This window comes from Chelmon rostratus, chromosome 2 (assembly GCF_017976325.1).
Source record: "Chelmon rostratus isolate fCheRos1 chromosome 2, fCheRos1.pri, whole genome shotgun sequence".
Taxonomy (NCBI): Eukaryota; Metazoa; Chordata; class Actinopteri; order Chaetodontiformes; family Chaetodontidae; genus Chelmon; species Chelmon rostratus.
Window position 1 is genome coordinate 150,001 of NC_055659.1, and position 21,599 is coordinate 171,599.

Here is a 21,599-nt window from a genome sequence, read left to right on the forward strand (position 1 = left end):
ATGCTAGTGTTCTTTATTTTTAAGCTAACATTACTTGTGTGAGGGAATGCCATCTATGTATTGATCTATCTCACAACTCAGTTATGATATAACATCAGAGAGACCAGTGATTTCAGCTTCAGAGTAATGTCAGACCGCTGTATGAAGCAGCTGATCTGTGTAAATCTGCCGGATGTTTGAGTGTCATCTGGACTTTAGGTTCACATTTAAGACTGACATATCCTGTTTTATGACCTCAGTGAGGTCAGTCTGGGGCCACTGTAATGGACTTCCAGGAAAATCAAAAGCTTTCCAGGAAGTTCCAGCGTTTGAGGGTCAGCCTGAGTGTTCTTCACTGTGTGTGTGCGTGTGTGTGTGTGTGTGTGTGTGTTTCAGCTGTTTGCTGTCAGACTGAATCAGATGTTTTAGTTAAACTGAAACAGCCTGAAACACACAGTAAAACACAGGCTCCGTGTGGACGCCCGGGGGGTGGTCACGTGATGCTAATTAGGCTCTGTGTGAGGATGAGGATGCACTCTGTCACTTCGTGGGGAGAACAACAGTATGACAGACTGCATCACTAATCATATCCACCGGCCGACGTGAGCTCCCAAACACTGTAGCTTCACAGCTGCAGACATCACCCCCCCAGGCCTCCGTCCTCATCTCTGGAGAGTTCAATCACGGCTCCCTGTCTTCAACTCTCCCCACCTTCATCCACACCAGAGACAATAAAACACTGGACTTACTGTATGCAAACACACAGGGATGCTTACAGCTCTTCACCCCTCCCCCCACTGGGCAGATCTGATCACAACCTGCTTCTCTGCTCCCTGCAGATATCTTTGGTAAATAAACAACCAGAAACCATCAGGCATGTGAAGACATGGTCAGAGAAGTCCAGTACGGCACTGAGGGACTGCTTTGACACCACCGACTGATAAGTGTTGTGCAGTCCTCACAGGGAGGACATGGACAGTCTGACAACCTGCATCATGGACTACATCAGTTTCTGTGTGGACAACACTGTGCCAACCAGGAAGGTGCAGTGTTCCCCAAATAACAGACCCTGGGTGTCCCCTGAACTGAAAACCGTCTTGAATGAGAAGAAGAGGGTTTTTAGATCTGGGGACAAAACTGAGCTGAAGAAGGTTCTGAGGGCTCTGAAGAAGGAGATCAGGACTGCTAAGGACAGCTACAGAGAGGTTTGGAGGGGCCTGAAAACCATCTCAGGCCACAGCAGTGACAGCAGCAGGGACCCTGAATCTGAAGATCAGGAATGGGCTAATAAACCCGTTGGGCTTGTGGGTTTGCAGAACTCAAAGGTGCTCCCGTGCTGCAGACTACCACCTCTGACCACTAACACTCTTCAGTGGACTGAAGACTATTATAAAGATAGCCAAGGCATAACGGTAAAAATGTGCAAATGTGTGTGTGCCATGGGTAAATAAAAATAATAGTAATTAAACAGTAAGTGTAAAAACCCAAGTCTTCACCCTAAAATTTAATGATTTTCATTAACATTAACCATAACACTTGATTCAGTTTTTCCACAGGTCTCTCTCCCTTTGAAGTCTCCCGAGGGTACCAACCCCTCCTGTTTCTCACCCACCTCCGTCTCTGCCAAATCCACCTCCTCTGCTCTGTGGAAGCTAACTGCTGCATCACAAGTAAACACGAGACCCAGCCACCTGTCTACACACCAGGTCAAAAAAGTACAGTTCAGCAACGTTCTCCTCAGAACGGAATCACAGGAACTGTCCCCTTGCTTTATTGGTCCTTTTCCCATTGAATGCATCATAAATCAGTCAGCAGTAAGAATAACAGATTGATTAACTAACTGATTCTGATATCATGGTGGATCTTATGAAACGCTGCAGTGAAGTCTAACAGGACAAGAACTGAGACCTTCTTTTCATCAGAATTCAGAGGTTGTGGATTTAGTCAGAGCAGTTTCAGTGCTGTGGTCTGTTGTAAAACCTGACTGAAATTCTGCCAGGGTGTTTTTTTCTCTGAGAAATGAGTCAATTTGGAATTTAACGGGAATTTAATCTTTTCCAGAATCTGAGTGAATGTAAGTTTGGACATCGGCTTATAGTGAGTGTGTGGATTACTGTCCAGCTTGTGTTTCTGCAGTGATGGTTTTACAACAGCTGCTTTGAAGACATCTGGGAAAATTACTAGAGAATGATCTACAATCTTCAGGACATGGCCTGAAACACTGTCAAACCCCTGCTTTAATATTCTGTAGGTACAGGCTCAACACAGGAGGTTAGACTCCGTGACAGCGCTGTGGTTTAACTGTTACGTGCGAACAAGGAGAGCCGGGAGCCAGCTGCAGAGTCATAAGAAAGAAATGTTTATTGGAGGAACAAAAAATCACCTTTGCAGGGAAAAACTTGCTCTTAGTAAAACAAAACTCACTGCAGAGGGAAACAAAGAACAAACGCAAAGTCATCATGAGGGAAAACTCACTTAAAGTGTCCAGGAGAAAACTCACTAGAGAAACCACAGGCAGGTAATGGGAACGTGGAGAGAGGCAGGCGATCACTCAGACTGGTGAGGGCTCGATGGAGGACAATCTGGCACAGGAGTCAAATTAGATGATTAGCAGATGAGGAGCAGGTGGGTTTAGTGGGGCTCGCTCCTCTCTCTCACGCTCCACCTGCTGACAGAGAGGGAGGAAAGAAAATCCTGTCAGACAAGGATGAGGGAGAAGCAGACTCGTGACATTAACCGTGGGAAGACTCTGTCAGTCGGACTCTTGTTAACCTTTAGTGGAGCAACAGTATTTAGAGCAGAGCTGATGTTCAGCCATATCATTTAAAAAGCAGTCGTAGCTGTGTGACTCGAATGATCTCATCATATTACTGAACTTTGCTTCAGTCTTGTCATCTTAAATTCCATTGAAGTCTTTGTTAATATTAGTTTGGCATTAAAAACACACAGTGATGGTCAGAAATAGGTCATTCTAATACTGAAACATTATCAGTGTTGAATGCTGTTGTCATCGCCCAGTCCAGAATGTGACCGTGCTGATGAGCGACTTCATTTAGATGTTGTGTAAGTTCAAAGACGTCAAGTAAATTCTCATGCTCCACAGCAGTGCAGTCATTCTTTTTGTTGATATGAGTATTCACGTCTCCATTCTGGATTAATCTGTAATATTTAGTTATACTAAGTATGATCAGCTCGGAGAGTTCCTGCATAAACAGTGATTAATATTTTGGTGGTTGATACAATGCGATGCTGAGCACTGATAATTCAGTTTTGAGATCAAGAGCAAGATACTGAAATGATAAAATCACCCAGGTGAATATCATTACACACAAACTATGTAGAAAAGATGACAGCAAGCCTCTATGTATCATTAGAAAATGATCTTGCCTACTAAGTCTTACAAACTAACTGGATCACTTAGTCTGTAATTTTTGGATGTTTATTTAAAATATTTAATGGTTATTTTAAGTTTTACAAAGCTAAATCTATCTTGTATGTATGCATGTATTTTTATACAGCTTGTTTTATTTCTTTTGAGTAGCGTTGGTTCAATCTACATTACAGACATTTTATATTTTTTATATTTGAAATGAATGATTGCTTTACAGTTATTAATTTAAATTTTCGACAAAACACACACGTGCACACACATCGGGTTTTACTCTGAAAACGTTTCAACAGGAACCGGAAATACACCGCTCTCACTTCCTGTTTCCGTCAACACACGTGTGTATATGTGTATGTGTGTGTGGAGGCGAGTTGTGCCGAAGTCGTTTCTAACCGTTTAATTAAACGTTAATTCGTCCACAGTCCGTGTATCGACACCGCAGCGCAGTCCACCATGCTGGAGCAGCTGGGTCTGATCGGGACGATCCGAGATGAGGACGAAAGTCCGGAAGAACCCGACACCGAGTCCGACCAGGAGGTGAGTGTGATCGGCTCCACCGGTAGAAACGAGCGATAAAGCGGCCTGAGGGGAACCTCAGCCCGCCTGGAACACAGCAGCTGATCCAGAACGTTATTAATACTTACAATAAACGAACAAATCTTTTTTTTTTCTTAAACTACAGATTTCACGCCGTTCGAAAGGGGACAGAAACCTGGTTTTACCTCTAAACCTGCATGTCTAAATATGACACATATACAGCGGGACATTAATGATATTAGGTCGTTTCCAGTCCTCAAAGTCACCATCAGTGTGATCAATAAAATGCAGGATTAGTTTATCATGTTAACTTATAGATAATACAGTAGAAAGTATGTTTCTCTCCTGGTTCTGATTCTTGGTGATCTCCATCCACTTGTTTTGTCCTGCGTCCGAGTTTGACTTCTGTGCTCACGTTACCCAAACAAACTGACCTTTGGGGGGAAACTCCCAACTTCAACACACTCCAGCGAGGCAGGTACAAGTAAATAACAGATCATATAAAATTAGATTTGACACAGAACAACATTATTGGTAGGCTGTGGCATTGAAACTAAGGGGCCCAAAGTGTGCCAAGAAAACATCCTCCACACCATCACACCCCCACCACCCGCCTGAACCGTTGATACGAGGCAGGATGGATCCATGCTTTCATGTTGTTGACCCAAATTCTGACCTACCATCTGACTGTCGCAGCAGAAATCGAGACTCCTCAGACCAGGCAACGTTTTTCTAACCTTCTATTGGTGAGCCTGTTCGAATCGTAGCCTCAGTTTCCTGTTCTTAGCTCGTATAGCTCTTATATATATATATATGAGTATATGTGCTCTGCAGTGTGGTGTTTTTATATATTACACCTTCCGCAACAGACTGCAGCATCCACCATGTAAGAAGGAACACAACCGCAGGTCCTTCATACCACCAGCTGTCAGAGATCAACTCCAGCATCAGTTTATGCAGCACTGGGTCCAGATTCAGACTGTTTCTGCACTGATGTGGGATTCATCATACACAAATTACCTTTTCATTGAGTACTCAACCTATCAATACAGACTGGTATTCCACTGTGACACATATTTATTACTGTGCAGTAGTGTAAATGCTGAACTTACTTTATTTTTATCCACCAGGTGCAATTTGTGTAAAAACTGAAACTGAAATTACACAGAATTTTTGGCAGTATATTTTAATATTTTTATTATATTTTTATGGCAATTTTTCTTATAGTTCTTCATGGCAATATATCTTTTTTACATATTTTTCCTTTATATAGTCCTGTAAAATGTACATATATATAGTTGTGTTTCTCTATTCTGTTGCTATTTTTTCCATCTGCTGTTGCCTGTAACGCCCGACTTTTCCCGGCTGGGCATTAATAAAATGTTATCTTAAACAGCGCTCTGTGCCTGCGTGTGTCTGTTTCAGGACGAGCCGATCATCCTGAACAGGAAGAAGAAGTTTGGGAATCACGGGGCGAGACACTTCAACACTGACTTTGAATTTGGAGAGAGAGACGGACTGAACCGCGATGATGACTGGGTGATGGCTGATATCACGAAACAGCTCAAGAACAAGGTAGAGAAGTTGCAAATAAGAACAATGTAATTGTGCAAATAGGAAACAATGAAAATAATTTAAAAATGTAAAAAGTAAGGTGTCATATGTACAATGAATCAAAGTAAAAATAGAAAAAGTGTTTTGTTAACAATAATATAACAATGGAAAAGAATATAAAAAGCCCCCCCGCAGGTCCTTCATTCCAACATCTGTCAGAGTTCAGCTCCAGCATCAGTTAATGTAGCGCTGAGTCAATATTCTGTTTTTTGCACAGATGTGTGATTTATCAGACACCTTTAACTGGCAATGTTGTTTTTTCACTCTCGTTGAGTACTCTACATATCAATACGTAATAATACTCTACTGTCACATATATCTTTATTTCTGTGTAATAGCATAAATGCTGTAGTCACAACATAAACTATTACTTTGGATCCTTCACAGTTTGTGTTAGAACCTGAAATCCTGTTGTTTAATGTTATACTGCAGTATTCTTTTTATGAGTACATTTAGGTCTGTTGGTTCTCCAGTAGTGTTCTATTCTCTAACATTATCTTTGGTTCGCTAACGTTCCCCTGCTGTGTTTTTAACTATATTCTATGTTTGAAGAGAACTGCGACCACTCTGGACCAGAAAATAGAGAGAATCAGGAAGAAGAGGAAAGCTGAGGTGAGTCCACGCTAACTTTCTGCTTCCTGCCTGCTCAGATTCCACTTCCTGTGTTTCACGCTGGAGTTTGTTTTGATCGACAGGAGAAATCAGCTGAGAAAGATGCTGCTGAAGGTTCTGCAGGAAAGAACCAGTGGGATGAGGAGGATGATGATGATGAAGAGGAGGATGTGAAACCTCCTGATGGAACCGCTGATGAAGATGATGAAACGGAGGAGGAGGCTGAAGATGAGTTTGACTCAGGTGATGAGGAGATTCTGACAAAATCAGGTGAGTCCAGTAGAGGCTTTTGTGTTGATTACTGACACGAAGAAGAAATATTAATCCTCTTGATTGTTTCAGATGTTCTAATAAGCAGATAATCCAGAAACTGAGTGAAAACCTAAATGTCATTATGATTTAATTCAGTCCAACAAAACACTTTGTTGCTCTGAACAGAAAACTGAATTTTATTGGATAAACATTTAACATGGTAAAAGTGGTAAATAATATAAACTGAGTTTGTATTTTTTTCTGTGGACTAACTTCCTGTTTCCTGTCAGACACCCTGAGGGACAAAGAACGAAGGGGGAGAAAGAGGAAGGCGGGAGAGGAGGTGAGGAAGAAAAGCTGATGATGCCACAGGCTCGTTGAGAGTTTGTGCTGGGTTACCGTGGTAACACCTGTGTGTTTTCAGGCTCCAGAGTCGTTCTATGAAGATGCGTCTCAGTACGATGATCAGCTGACTTTTGATGATATGAACCTGTCCCGACCCATCCTAAAGGTAACCACGACTTCCGACCCCCTGCATGTCTCTTAAATCGGTAAGAAAAAGACCTGAATTCTGTTGACTGGTGATGAGAACAAGAGGACCAGTGACTTCTGTCTTCTGAACTCTTCCAGCTCTGAGTGATGACTTAATCAAGTTCAGGAGGATTTGAACCACTCAGACCACTCAGTTTCCATGTTGCTTCTTTGGACTGAGCCTGAAGGGGCCTGAAGGGGCCCTGCCCCGGCTCCAAGAGGAGCCCGGTTTTCCTCTTGTTGTTTGTAACCTCCTCTCGCCTCCCTCCAGGCCATCACAGCTCTGGGCTTCAAGCAGCCGACTCCCATCCAGAAGGCCTGTGTTCCTGTTGGTCTGCTGGGCAGAGACCTGTGTGCCTGTGCTGCTACTGGGACAGGTAATGCTGATATACTGTGACCAGTTCATCATACTGGGACCATTTTATAAATGTTGAACCAGATGGATTAATGAAAGGATTCCTCTCCTCAGGGAAGACAGCAGCCTTCATGTTGCCGGTGTTGGAGCGTTTGGTTTATAAACCCAGGACATCCCAGGTGACCCGGGTCTTGGTTCTGGTTCCTACCAGAGAATTGGGGATCCAGGTTCACTCTGTGGCCCGTCAGCTTGCCCAGTTCACCTCCATTACCACCTGTCTGGCTGTTGGTATGACTGTTTACTGACTGAACTGACTCAGCTTCAGTTCTTTGTCTGTGTCAGCTTACTCACTCTGTCTCTTCACTCTGGACTCTCTGTCGTTTGGACTGTTTCTGGCCTGTCTTTGCCTGGACTCTGGACTTGGCCTTGTGTTCAGGTAGCCTGTCCCTGTGTGTCCCCAGGTGGGTTGGACCTGAAGTCTCAGGAGGTGGCTTTGAGAGCGGGACCAGACGTTCTGATAGCTACACCTGGTCGGCTGATCGATCACCTTCACAACACGCCAAGCTTTGAGCTTACTCACATCGAAATCCTGATCCTGGATGAGGCCGACAGGTAAACACTGACACGTGCAGTCGAGGAGACATCACAGAAAAACTATAACCTACCAACACAATATGGAAACAGAGACTCACCCGCTTGGTTCTATCTTTTTTCTCTGTGTTTCTCAGGATGTTGGACGAATACTTTGAGGAACAGATGAAGGAGATCATCAGATTGTGTTCCTACAACAGACAGACCATGTTGTTCTCCGCCACCATGACAGAGGAGGTAAACCCGTGTCATGTGACTTGTGCATCCAGGTGTTTCTTTGTCATGTCAGTCTCCAGGTGTTTCACTGTGTCATGTTGCTTCTGTCTCCAGGTGTTTCACTGTGTCATGTTGCTTCAGTCTCCAGGTGTTTCACTGTGTCATGTTGCTTCAGTCTCCAGGTGTTTCATTGTGTCATGTCATGTCAGTCTCCAGGTGTTTCACTGTGTCATGTTGCTTCAGTCTCCAGGTGTTTCACTGTGTCATGTTGCTTCAGTCTCCAGGTGTTTCACTGTGTCATGTTGCTTCTGTCTCCAGGTGTTTCACTGTGTCATGTTGCTTCAGTCTCCAGGTGTGTCACTGTGTCATGTCATGTCAGTCTCCAGGTGTTTCACTGTGTCATGTTGCTTCAGTCTCCAGGTGTTTCATTGTGTCATGTCAGTCTCCAGGTGTTTCACTGTGTCATGTTGCTTCAGTCTCCAGGTGTTTCACTGTGTCATGTTGCTTCTGTCTCCAGGTGTTTCACTGTGTCATGTTGCTTCAGTCTCCAGGTGTTTCACTGTGTCATGTTGCTTCAGTCCCCAGGTGTTTCACTGTGTCATGTTGCTTCAGTCTTTTCACTGTGTCATGTTGCTTCAGTCTCCAGGTGTTTCACTGTGTCATGTTACTTCTGTCTCCAGGTGAAGGACCTGGCGGCAGTCTCTTTGAAGCAGCCGATTAGAATCTTTGTTAACAGCAACACTGACGTGGCTCCATTTCTGCGGCAAGAGTTTGTCCGAATCCGACCAAATAGAGAGGGAGACAGAGAGGCTGTTGTGGCTGGTAGGTACTGATAATACTAATAATAATGTAGTACCACTAATACTACAGTACTAGCATTGACTGTTGTGTGTTTTGCCAGCTCTGCTGACTCGGACATTCCAGGATCATGTGATGTGTTTCACTCAGACGAGGAAACAGGCTCACAGACTGCACATCCTTCTGGGACTGATGGGACTGAAGGTTGGAGAATTACATGGAGAACTGAGCCAGAACCAGAGACTGGAGAACCTCAGGTGCACACACATAGAAAAACAAACATAAAAAAATGTGATAATTTGAAATATGTGTCTACAATCTTTCTTCTCTTTGTTCTCCAGGCGTTTCAAAGATGAACAGATTGATATATTGGTTGCGACAGATGTAGCAGCCAGAGGTCTGGACATCGATGGAGTCAAAACAGTGAGTCATTTTCTCTGTAGTTAGCATAGGAGCCCAATAGCTACTACAGAGTTATCATGAACTTACTGCAGAGTTACTGTAAGTTTACCACATTGTTAATACAGAGTTGTTATGGCGTTACAGTACTGTTACTGTAGGTTTACCGCTGATTCACTGCAAACTTACTACAGTTCTTGTGAAGTGACTGTGAAGTTTTATACGGAGTTACTGTTGCTATTATTTTACTACGATGAAAATGTTATGGATTTACTATTAAGTTACTTTTGCTGCACACTGCAAAGTTACTAGCTACTGTGTCACTACTACCCCGAGGTTAAAATGCTGTTACTGTAGAGTTACAATAAAGTTACTGTAAAGCTGCTATAGAGTTGAGTTAAGCTATTATGGTGTTACTGTGAAGTTACAAGATAAGATGAGATTAATCTCCAGCTGGGGAAATGTGGATGTTACAGGCAGCAGCAGTAGGAATAACAACAGAATAGAGAAATGCACAATACAAAATAAAAGCTGACTAAATATATGTACATTTTATACAAAGAACTATTAAAAATATATATCGCTGCAAGAACTATCAAAAACATTGCCATAAAAATATACGGCCAAAGTTGTATCGAATATTCACAGTTTTAAAAGAAATTACACATGAATTGAAATTGCAGATGGTGGGATGGATAATATAAGTACAGCATTTACACTATTGCACAGTAATAAATATATATGTAGAATACCTGTATATACGCAAAGGTTGAATACTTAAAGAGAGTGAAAAAGTAATATTGCATAAGGTCATTTGTGTATGACAAATCCCACAACAGTGCAAAAACAGTCTGAATATGTGTAGTTCAAGCAGAAACACAAAATACAGTTAAATACACACAGACCGCCTCATAGACATAGACAGACACAACGCCGTTAGCTCTATTAGCGCCGTAAACATTAGCGTGTTAGCTCTGCTAGCTCTGTTAGCACCGTTAGCTCTGTTAGCACCGTTAGCTCTGTTAGCATTAGCGCCGTTAGCTGTTAGCTCTGTTAGTGTTAGGTCTGTTAGCTCCATTAGCATAAGCTCCATTAGCTCTGTTAGCGCCGTTAGCATTAGCGCCATTAGCTCTATTAGCTCTGTTAGCTGTTAGCTCCATTAGTGTTAGCACTGTTAGCACCGTTAGCATTAGCTCCATTAGCTCTATTAGCGCCGTTAGCGTTAGCGCCGTTAGCTCTGTTAGTAAAAGGAAACTTTGGATGATAATAGAGATGGTTAATTTTCATTAAATTCATTCATGTTTATTGATTCAGTTAATAAGACCAGCAGCCCCCTCGCGCCACTGTCAAAATTTAGACGGTGGTTGTCTAGTTTTTGTACTACAGTGCTGATATAAGAGTACTATTGAGTAAGGGGGAGTTGAGTAGTAAGTTTTTATTGTGAATCCACAGAAAGAGTGGCCTCCTGTCAACTAAAGTTGTGATGTCTCTGTCTGTCTGTCTCTGTCTGTCTCTCTGTGTGTGTCTCTCTCTCTGTCTCTGTCTCTGTCTCTCTCTGTCTCTCTCTCTCTGTCTCTCAGGTGATAAACTTCACCATGCCGTCCACAGTGAAGCACTACGTCCACCGTGTTGGACGGACAGCGAGAGCAGGTCGTTCGGGGCGTTCTGTGTCTTTGGTTGGAGAGTCTGAGAGGAAAATGCTGAAGGAGGTGGTGAAGTCAGCCAAGAGCAGCGTGAAGGCTCGAGTCCTGCCACCAGGTATGCCCCCCTGACAGACAGGTGGTCTGAGGTTGTGAGCTGTGGCAGTGTGTCCAGTAAATAGACAGAGCCTGGGGGTAGCTTAGGAGTGATGACACTGAACAAACAGTAAAAAGATACGACCCATTCAGTTTTCCACAGGTGTGTTGTGGTGTAACTCTCTTGGTTTGTGTGTATCTCTCACTCAGAGGTCATCCTGAAGTTCAGAGATCTGATCTCCAAACTGGAGAAAGATGTCGAAGCTGTAATGAAACTGGAGAGGGAGGAGAGAGAGCTGGCTGCGTCTGAGGCCAAGGTACACCTGAGCACCTACGCACCTGCACACCATCACCTGCTGTCCTCAGATGTGTGGTTATACTGTCACACAGCTACCGGCCAATCAGAGTCAAGAATTCTCACATTCACATACAGACCACAACACAAGCTGAACACCTGCGTTAAAGAATATCTGGTTCTTTCATAGAAGCTGTACCTTTGTTAAAGTGTGTGTGTGTGTGCGTGTGTGTGTGTGTAGCTGAGTGTGGCCCAGAAGCGTCTCGATAGCTCTGCCTCCTGTCAGTCACAGAGAGTTTGGTTTCAGACACAACAGGAGAGGAAACAGAGCCGCAGTAAGTAATAATACACAGCCTACTGCACTAAAACACACTGTACTACAGCGTACTGTACCCCAGATTATATTTTAACATGTCCTCCTCTTCGTCAGTGTCGAAGGCTCTGCAGGAGTTCGATCTAGCTCTGAGAGGGAAGAAGAAGAGAGAGAAGTTCCTGAAGGACGGCCGGAAGAAGGAGCTGACGGTATCAATAATGATAATTAACTGGTCAATCAATAAAAACTGAAGGTCTGTGATCAGTTCAGTCTGTAGAGGACTTCTGTGGGACACCTCTGCTCTTTGTGAAGTGTCTCTCAGTCCTCAGGCTGTGGCATGTTATACAGTGGGCACTAAGCTCTGCCTGGTATTTTTCATTTGAGAGGTTAACTTAGCGCCATGAAATCTGAGGTCAGGTGACGCAGGTGGACATTTATCTCCGTCAGCAGTGTTCATACACTTTACTCTTGGTTGACATGATTTTTTGTGTCTTCTGTCTGCTTTATATATCCGGTCATGGAGAGATATTCATCTAGTCAACATCTAATTTTAGGGCCAAATAACGTTCTAATATGCTTTAGTTTTTCTGAGGTAATGTCCTCTTGGTGAAAAGAACGGTCTGTTTCTGTCTGTCGTGTCTTTCTCTTCCATTTTACCTGAATGCAGCACAGGATGAAAACATCGTCTCACTGCATCAGAGCAGCTTCAGACTTTAAAGGTGGAGTGAGACCTCTGACGTGTGAACTGATGATCTTTGCTGTGTGTCTTAGTCCGAGGAGCGCGCTCAGTTCGAGATCCTGAAGGCTCAGATGTTCGCCGAGCGGGCGGCCAAGAGAGACAGGCGGCCGAAGAGAGCGAGAGCGATGGCGGAGGATGAGACGCCCCCTGCAGGTCAGAAGCGCTGATACACTCTGTTGTACTCTGATACCCTCTGATGTAAACAGTCTGACTAAACTGAACTGTGTGTCTGTGCAGCAGCCAATCAGAAGGCAGGAAAAGGACGCAAGTCTGTGTTTGATAAAGAGCTGACCAACACCAGCAGCAAGGTTCTCAAACACTACAGAGCCGGGTGAGACTGTCATACTGCCAGTACACCTGCCAACATACCTGTCTGTCTGTGCAGCTGTCTCACCTGTCTGTCTGTATACCTGTCTCATTACAGACCATCCTTCACAGACAGGAAGCGTCTCGGTTTGGACAGGAAGCGTCCTGGCGGCTCAAAGTAAGTGTTGCCGTCCCTCTGGGCGTCGCCACGTGAAGCCGAGTTCAGATGTCTGACGCTCTGTTCTGTCCGTCAGGTTCAAGAAGAAGTGAGAGCCTCATGGCCGCCTGCAGCTTCCTCCTGCTCGTCGTCTTCGTGTTCACTGTATAAACGCTTCAGTTGTTTTGTTCATTAAAAGAGTTTTAAAGTTTCAGTCTGCCTGTCGTAGTCTAAATGTCTTCACAGACCAGAGCACCATGGCAACCGACTTGACCTGAACAGAGGTGGACCAACATTTAGAGGAGACTGAAGATGGTTAAAGGTTTTTAATATTGAAATACAGTCAAACAGGCAGCGGTCTGTACAGAGATCCAGTTTGTGTTTCATTCTGAGCTGCAGAAACGAGATCAGAGATTCAGTTTCACCAACTTGTGTTCATTTAAAACATCTTTATCTGAACTGACGTGAAACGTGTTTAAATTTAGCCAAATATTTCTGAGGTTGTTTAAAGAAACTTCTACATCGTGTTCAAACATGAATCCAGACGTTCAGTCAGACAATTCACTGATGTTTTCACACAAATCAAAAATAATTTCACTTTCATTGCAAAACAAAAAAAGACTTTTCTCCTTTTCTCTCTCACTCACTCTGTGGTCTCCATGGAAACTGCAAATATAGCATCTTTACATTGAACTGAATAGCTTGAGGGTCAACAGGCAGCAGGTCATCAGCCAATCAAAGGACAGCTGACTGATCAGCTGATCAGACAAACATAAGTAAAACAAACATTAACGGTGTGTCCGTCGTCCTGATCATGAGTCTAAACTGCAAACTGCCACCTGTGAAAACCTTCTGTCTGGTTTCTGGGGGTGGGGTTAACACAATGCCTCAGGACAAACTTTTTAGCTTTTAGCTCCACTGCTGCTCAGCGTTGAATGTTGAAGTCAAGAGCTCAGGTAGAAAACAAGACTCTTACTTTGGTAAGTTCGTACGAAGGTTTCCTGAGGCGACGCTGATCGTCCTGACTTCCTGTTCGGCTGTTCTCTGTCAAAGACTTCAGTATTATTCCATTTAAATAATGCAGCGACAGAAACTTCATCTAACTCGTTTAACCGAACCGTTGGGAGTAATTAATGAATATTAACTATTACTATTAACAGATTACATCATACATACAAATGTTTCATGAGATCATGATCGTGACAAAAACAGCTGGGTTCATGTCTTTAGGCGTTAACGGGTTCTGACGTCACCAGTCGAGTCTGAACTGACAGTTTACGATTGTCCAGCTGCAGCTTGACGACTGTAACTAGGCTGCAGGTCTGTCTGAGATCAATTTTGGAGGGTTGTGCCATTTTATCAACTTTCCGAAAACATAACAGCAAAGTGTAAGATGGATCAACCGAGTGTGTTAATGAGCTCCAGTGTAAGATGTAACCTCAGCACGGCAGGTTAACTAGCTTACTACTGACAACCTGATAGCCAACCACTGAAGGAGTACATTTTGTTTCATAGCCTACATACATACATATTTTCAGAGTTACATTGCAATAACCTTGTTTCAACGTATTTTGAAGTATCGCATTCGAAAAGTTTAAAGGAAAAAAGCAAAACTCCCAAAAAAATTACTCAAGTTTGCAAAAACAAAATTTGAGGTGGTTTTTGCCTTTTTTGAAAAGAGGTAACGAGGTTAATGGGAAACGGAAACACCTTTTCTAGTGAGCTCTGATGTAGCAAACATTAAACTCACACGTCTTATCTGTTGAACTGTTTGCTCTATGAAAGACGCTGGCTGTATTCAGAACTGCGAAGTACCTACAAACCCAGTTTTTCATAGCAGTACGCAGGATGGAACTGGTAAATTGACCTATTTTGTAGAATGCTAGGCTAGGTTTAGCCAGTTTCCAGTTTTGGAAAGCAGAAGTAATCAAACCACCTCTACTGTGCAGCTTGACCTTATGAAAAAAAATATAAATGTGGATTTTTCAAAACACCTGAGAGCTGGGTAACACCTGTGTGAAACAGGAAGGAACCAGATTCACCTGAGGTGTGTCTTGTTGCTTCTGTTGCTTTACAAATGTAACGTTATCCTTCTCTGAAGACAGATTACCAGCGTTATGAAGATTAAAACTCTCTGTCAGTGCTGGTCCTGGCTTTCCTCGGCTGTGTTGGCTCTGGGGGTCTGTGGGACCGTGGTCTCGGCTGGTCCGTGAGCAGGACTGACCGGCTGGTTAGCGAGCTGCCCCCGAAGGCGCTGATGGAGCTTCAGTCAGAAAACATTGGAGCAGTTTTTCATTTCATTGTCGATTTTTGGAAAAAATGTCAATATTCAAAATCTGCACAGTTGATTTGAGAAATTCTCAGATGTGAATTTAGTGATGAAACAAACATTTTAAAAACCTTTCTGTCGTTGGCCCAGCTGGTTGTTGTGACCCCTCCAGTGCTTTGCATTGTAGGACAGGGTAGGTGAGACTGACCAATCTGATACAGACATGAGTTGCTGTTTTTTTTGGGGGGGGTTGCATAGTAGGGTTAGGGTTAGTGCTACATGTTGGTCAAATCAGTACTTACTTCTAGTACAGTATGCAGTTTCTAATACAGCCACCGTTTCCACACAGAGATATGAAGCAGAAGTAGTTTCCACAGATCTAATGCGACCTCACTCACATTAGTTACTAATAACATTAGTTACTAATGTGAGTGAGGTCGCATTAGATCATTAGATTAGTACATGAAACAAATAGAAATGTCAGAACTCCAATCTGTTTTCTCCCTTTTTTTCTACGTTTGAGCTTCGACTTCGACTCGCTCTTTCCAGTATGTCTCAGTATCCTCTTCTGCAATGGCATAATGGTTTTCCGAGTGGAGAAGTGGCACCGTCTGCTTCTTATCTAAATGAACCAACTCGTCATAATCGCACAATAGCAGTGAATGAAAACAAGCATTCTTGTTTCGCATTTTCTTTCATTTTCTAAAATCGTGATACATTTGGATGGAAACCAAGCTTATGAATTAACAGTTTGAAGTATAAGACTGGGACTAACAAGCTCAACAGTCTCTTAGCGTGGTATCATGACCTGGGACCTATTAGCTTTATAATCAGCCTGTTTGTATGACATCACACCTGGGATCTGTTAGCTTTAACCTTAGTCTGTTAGCATGGTATCACAATCTGAGACCTGTTAGCTTTTGTGATGAATAGAATTTCTGATAGTAATGGTGCCTTGAAGGCATCACCACATGTTGCGATATCTGGAGGTACGGGATGTTAACAAACAGTCGGGGGGGTGTCTTTGTCTGTGTTGACAATGGCAGAACAATGCATTACATACCTTTGCTCCAAGTTTTCCAGGTGTCCTTTGTCAGATGTCAAGCAGACATCACATGGTGTCAGAAGTGTCAAAGTTTAATCCACAGCACAAGAAGCGAGCGTCCCTGACATGTTCAGAGCACTCTGATAAAAAGAAATGTCCTGCTTTTCAGAATACATGTAGAAAGCACCATCAGCAAGGACATTGGGCACAAGTGTGTTGCTACAAAACACTGAACAAAGTGACAGAGTACAGGACAGCTTCAGTTTCTGGGGACATCAGTGAGGCAGCAAGCACAGAAAAAAGGATCGTTACTCTTCACATTGGAAATGTACCCCTGATCTTTAAGATAGAGACGGAGGCGGATGTGACTGTCATAGGTGAAAAGACATTGCTGACACTCACTAAAGCCCATAGACCGGGTCCTGCAGACAGACCTTTTGGGGGCAAGCTCAGCTTGAGAGGCTGGTTCAGAGCTTATACTGTCTACACAATTAAAGAATACACATCTCCTGAGTATGAGACTTGCAGAAAAAGCAGCCATTTGCTCAGTTGCCCGGATGCTGTTAAAACTGATTGAAAGGAGAGGAGTATTTCAGCACCGTGTTCGGAAAGAGTGGGCTGCTAAAGACAAAACCTGTGAAAATCATTCTCAAAAAACGTGCTCAGCCACACACAGTGCAAACGACTAGACGCGATCCATTGCCACTCATGCCTCGAGTAAAGAAGGAGATGCACCGGTTGGAAAAGGAGAGAAACCGAGAAGGTGACAGAGTGGTTTGCTGCTGTAGCTGCAGTCCTAAAAGCCAAATAGAAAAGATGTCCCATGCTGTGCAGACCAAAGGATACTCTACTGTGTAATGAAACAGGAAAAGTACTGTCTGTACTCCCCACAATAGAGGAAAGATTACACGGCTTCCTAAAGTCTAAAGTGTTCACATCATCAGACCCCACGAGTGGATTGTACCAGATTCCCCTGCATGAGGAAAGCCCCAGACTAACTACTTTAATCACTGCGTCGGGACCTACGCCTTCTGCCCCCATTTGGGGTGTCAAGTGCGCCAGAAGTCTTCCAGCAGAAACTTTACAGAGGCTGGAAGGAACAGAAGTCTATATGAGGAGATCTATGACAGATGTCTGGAGCAGGTACTAAAAGTGATCCAGGAAGCTGGCCTTAAACTGTGCAGAAATAAATGTCAGTTCAAACAGCAGCAGATTCGCTTCCCGAGGACCAGCTTTGATGAGAGACGGCGGCTGGGACACAAAACTGTCCACAATCTCAAAACCTATCAGACCTCAAGCAGTTCCTTGGACTGGTCGGCTACGGAGCCAAATTCATCCAGGAGCTACAGCAGCACAAGGTGAAGACCACCTTCCAGAGACTGAAGTCTGCCTCAGCATCTGTACCTGTATTCTCCTTCTATTTAGTGATCAGGACCACCGTGTTGCCAAATTTATACTCTGACTGTCTTTTTGTAGTATTAGTGCGGACAAAGTCAGGAGAGAGACCTGAATGAGCAACTCGAATGGACGGGAAGATACGAGTTCAACATGTTTCAAATAGTTCAGCTAAAAGCATCTCGGCTGCCGTCTCAGTTTTTTGACGTGTGGAATTCATAAAATTTGTACGAGTAAGCTTTGAATCAAATACTTAAACATATTTAATTGTAGATTCACTTTTCACAATTGAGTTCAGTATTCTACAAATATTGGCTACTTGGGCAGATAAACATATTTAATAATTAATAATTGTTTAAGTGGACAAGAAAGCTGAAAAAACTGTTTGTAAATTCTCTGTTTTCACCTGACGAATATCCAGAGACATATTCTTTAGGAATCTTGTTTGGGTGTATGACAGGGATTTTTTTGTTAAATAATCAGACTGTAAAGACAGTTTGTATAGTTTAACAATTACCTCTAGAGAAGTTCAAGTTTGAGCTGAAAGCTCCGGATGATTCTGTGTTTGAGCTCTGGATGTAGAGAGAACAGAACCAACAGAGTCTGTGGGCACGGTGATGTGTCAGTCATGATGCCTTATGTCGAGTTTTTTTAAAACACAAAGAATAAATTTAACAGCGAGTTGTGATTATGGGATGCTGATAATAGTGTTTACAAGAGTCTTATACATGGAATCAGGCAACCAATCAGGTGTGAGCATGTCCCGGTAGTGAACCAATCAGTGACAGTGAGAACAAACATTTGCTGTGCAGGTTAAAACATTCACATGACCAAAACCACAGAACCTGGTCTCATTCCCAGGTCTTCAAACACCGCACAAGGTGCCCTTTAGCGTCTATATGAGGCGCACAGGGCTTTCAACTAACTGATCTGAGATCTGGATGGGTCATACACACTTTCACCCAGGAGACCAGGGTTCTTCACCCTTGTGAAAAATGTTTTCCTAAACCTCACCAAGTAGTCACCAAACGGCGAGCTTTTCACATCATCAACCACCTGCTGGAAAAGGTGTGAAGGCTTTGTGCATCTCTCAGGTGAGATCGTGTTACTCTGAGTAATAATACTGCCATGTACGTGTTTCAAAGCCATGTGTGTCTCATACAGATGCTCGAGGGTAGCTTGTGTGTCTTTGTGAGGAGCTCAGGAGTGTGAATATGCAGCATTTGACGCACCGGGAATGACAACAGGTTGAACCAAGACGCCTGGAGCTTTTCGCCATCCACAGTTCTCCTGACGCTTCGCTCGGTAACCAGCTGGTGTTTTATGTCTTTGACTCGGATCGGTTTCACTTCACAGTTAAATAGTTTTCATTCACATTTTGATCATTATTTTAACTGTTCTGCTGGTTTAGGCTCCAGTTTACCTTTGACTACTTGTTTCCAGTCCAGGCCCGGTCCGAGTGTGGCGAGGGGGCACAGAGCTCCGAGTCGGAGTCCGACTCTGCCTCTGCGATGTAGGGTCGGACGGTGGCGCAGAGGGCTGCGCCTCCCCCTCCTCCTTCTCCTTGGTGGTCTCCTAGGTTGGCAGAGGAGGAGTAGAAGCTGTTGTTGAGGAAGTCCAGATTCTCTCTGGACTGGGAGATAGAGAAGCCGCTGAAGGAGCGCTCCAGCTCCTCGTGGTCCACCGATGGGATAGAGATGGAGGTGTCGCTCTCCTGCTTCACCTCCTCCCCTCCTCCAGTCTCATTGGCCCCATCTCTTCCCCTCTCTGGTCTCTCTGCCCCCCCTCGGTCTCCGGTGCTGTGGCGGTTTGATCTGTTCCCACCATGTCTCTCTCCGGCTGGAGGAGGTGGGAGTCGAACCAGTGACCCATCTCCCACTGGACTCGGTGTGTTGCCGTGGCTACACTGGGGAGGGGGCTGTGCGTGCTGGTGGAGCTGAGAGCTGATCGGTTGCCAGGATGTGGAGGGCGGACAGGTGGGGGCATTGAAGCTCCTGTGTCCAGTGGAGCTGCTGGAGCGGACCATCTTCGTCACAAAGCGACTCTTCTCGACGTGGTCGCCAGGTAACACCCTGCACAACATGTTAGCAAAAAGAAAACATCTGCACATGAACGTGTAAATAATATGTTAACACCCAGCAACAACATGTAAACAACATTTATCATCAACAGGTCCTGGTCTGAGTCTGGTTTCATGGTACTGATTGTAGACACTGACTGTAGGATCTTGGAAATGGACTGGCTCTTCTCCAGCTGATCCACCGGACTGTGGTAGGGTGGGGCCGGGTCTGGCTCCTTGGAGCCAAAGTAGGCATCAGTTTCAGCCTGAGGGATTCCCATTCGCTGGATGTAGATGTTAACCAGGAAGTCCAGCTTTCTCTCCATGGACAGGACCTGAGGGACACAAGACCAGCAGAGGACCAGTCAGATTCAAGACTGAAGCTGCATTAGATAAACCAGCAGGTTCAGAGTTCAGGAGCCTTCAGCACTGCTGTAGTTGTAGCAACAGACTGGGTGCCGTGGTTACCTGTTTCTCCACCTTCCCCAACCGTCCCATCATGCTCGGGTCCTCAGGAAGCTCCTCACTGGCTGCTTTGGGACGGTCTTTGTCTGCAATTGGTGTTCCTCTACCAACTATCTGATCCACCCTGCCAGTGAAGACGCAGCATGAGTAAAAGTCTGAGCACCAACAGTCACACACAGAGTAAATCAATGAACTGAAAGAAAATGGAGATGCTGTGAAGGTGAAATATTTTCTGAAGTGCTGTTCTGAAAAAAGAGAGATACTTTGATGATGGTAAGATAAAAGATTCTGCATTTTAAAATATTATCAGCTTAATACCAAACATATTAATAATACTTTTACTACCGTATAAAACACAACAATAACAACAACAATAACAATAACTGCAATCATTTACAAACTGTTTACTGACAACAGTTTTCTGAAGTGTTCATGTTGTAAATATCCTTTATGCGATCATGTGTTTATAAAGTGCTGAACGTCACTCCATCCATGAACAACTGAGCCTTTAAGGATGCCCCTTTCATACCCAACCATGACACTATCAGCTGATTTACCTGTTTACCTGTGGAATGTTCCAAACAGGTGTTTTTGGAGCGTTCCACATCTTTCCCAGTCTTTAGTTGCTCCTGTCACAACTTGTTTGAAACGTGTTGCTGCATCAGATCCAGAATCAGCAGATATTTACAACAATCAATGAAGCTGATGATTAAATTATTTATATTGTCTTTGTACTGGTTTCAGTTGAGTATGTGTCAAACAGTTAAACTGATTTTTAGCTCAGACCAAAGTCTGGTGTCTCACCAACAAGGAAAAAGTTTAGGATAGGGGGTAGGAAAGCTTTTTCCTGTCAATGGTCATTTCAGTTTTTATATTTTTCAAGGGACATACTCGATTAGAGAAGATCACATTAACCTCTACGATGACTGGAACTGCTTCTGTTTGGTGAGACCTCTGATGTCACTGATGGTAGTGATGATGATGATGATGATGCTACTCTCAACCGGTTTTCCAGGTTTGGGTCAGTCAGTCATTCAGTGATTGCATGTTGCAGGTTGTCAGAAACATCAGCTGCTTCCACATTAAACACTGATAATATGTTCAGTTCTGTTGACTCTTCTCAGCGAACACCTGCAGGAGTTTCACTCAGCAGCAGGTTCAGGTGTCAGAGCAGCTGCTGCTCCTGCAGAGTAGGAACAGGCTCAGTGTTTCCTCTTTAGCTTTAATGATTTCATATGTGACAGCAGAGAGCTGAGACGCTGCTGGAGCTCCAGGTTCAGCTCTGACAGGTTCATGTCCTCCATGAAGGTCAGATCAAAGACACCTGCTGGCACTGAGTTTCCTCAACAGGTTTTCCTTCATCGCTATAAATTATTCCAGACAAACTGACACTTTGAAACAGTTTGACTTTGTCTGCTGCTCGCAGCTCCACAGCAACGAGGCTCCTTCACTGATTCTCCTTCTGAAGGAGGTTTCAGCTTCTTAGCTTTTAGCTTTGCTCAGCTGAGCTGTCTGACTGCAGAACACTGTTTCTGTCAGAATGTGGTC

The 21,599-nt window shown here is 43.9% G+C and overlaps 2 protein-coding genes across 4 annotated transcripts in view; one reads left to right on the forward strand and one right to left on the reverse strand.

The window, feature by feature from the left end:
- Positions 1–3,708: 3,708 nt before the first annotated feature.
- On the forward strand, positions 3,709–13,032 carry ddx27 (DEAD (Asp-Glu-Ala-Asp) box polypeptide 27). Of its 2 annotated transcripts, none has more exons than XM_041949876.1 (21): positions 3,709–3,904; positions 5,330–5,479; positions 6,071–6,130; positions 6,214–6,400; positions 6,673–6,725; positions 6,807–6,893; positions 7,185–7,290; positions 7,383–7,556; positions 7,730–7,880; positions 7,997–8,096; positions 8,756–8,897; positions 8,977–9,130; positions 9,215–9,296; positions 10,853–11,030; positions 11,219–11,325; positions 11,545–11,638; positions 11,734–11,825; positions 12,388–12,508; positions 12,593–12,686; positions 12,780–12,839; positions 12,916–13,032. In XM_041949876.1, exons 1-21 carry the CDS (start codon positions 3,821–3,823, stop codon positions 12,929–12,931), a joined length of 2,292 nt encoding a protein of 763 aa, XP_041805810.1. In that variant the 5' UTR covers positions 3,709–3,820; the 3' UTR covers positions 12,932–13,032. The 2 variants fall into 2 exon arrangements, with proteins under 2 accessions (XP_041805810.1, XP_041805818.1); XM_041949884.1 differs by having other exon boundaries at positions 12,596–12,686.
- The window catches only part of LOC121615517 (potassium voltage-gated channel subfamily KQT member 2), a 30,001-nt gene continuing 21,044 nt past the window's right edge, over positions 12,643–21,599 (reverse strand). For both annotated transcript variants that reach the window (XM_041949896.1, XM_041949904.1), the window contains 3 exons: positions 20,055–20,175; positions 19,746–19,921; positions 12,643–19,599 (listed from right to left, as the gene is read on the reverse strand). In XM_041949896.1, coding sequence (XP_041805830.1) covers positions 18,957–19,599; positions 19,746–19,921; positions 20,055–20,175 — 940 coding nt within the window. In that variant the 3' untranslated portion in view covers positions 12,643–18,956. The remainder of the gene's footprint in view (positions 19,600–19,745; positions 19,922–20,054; positions 20,176–21,599) is intronic.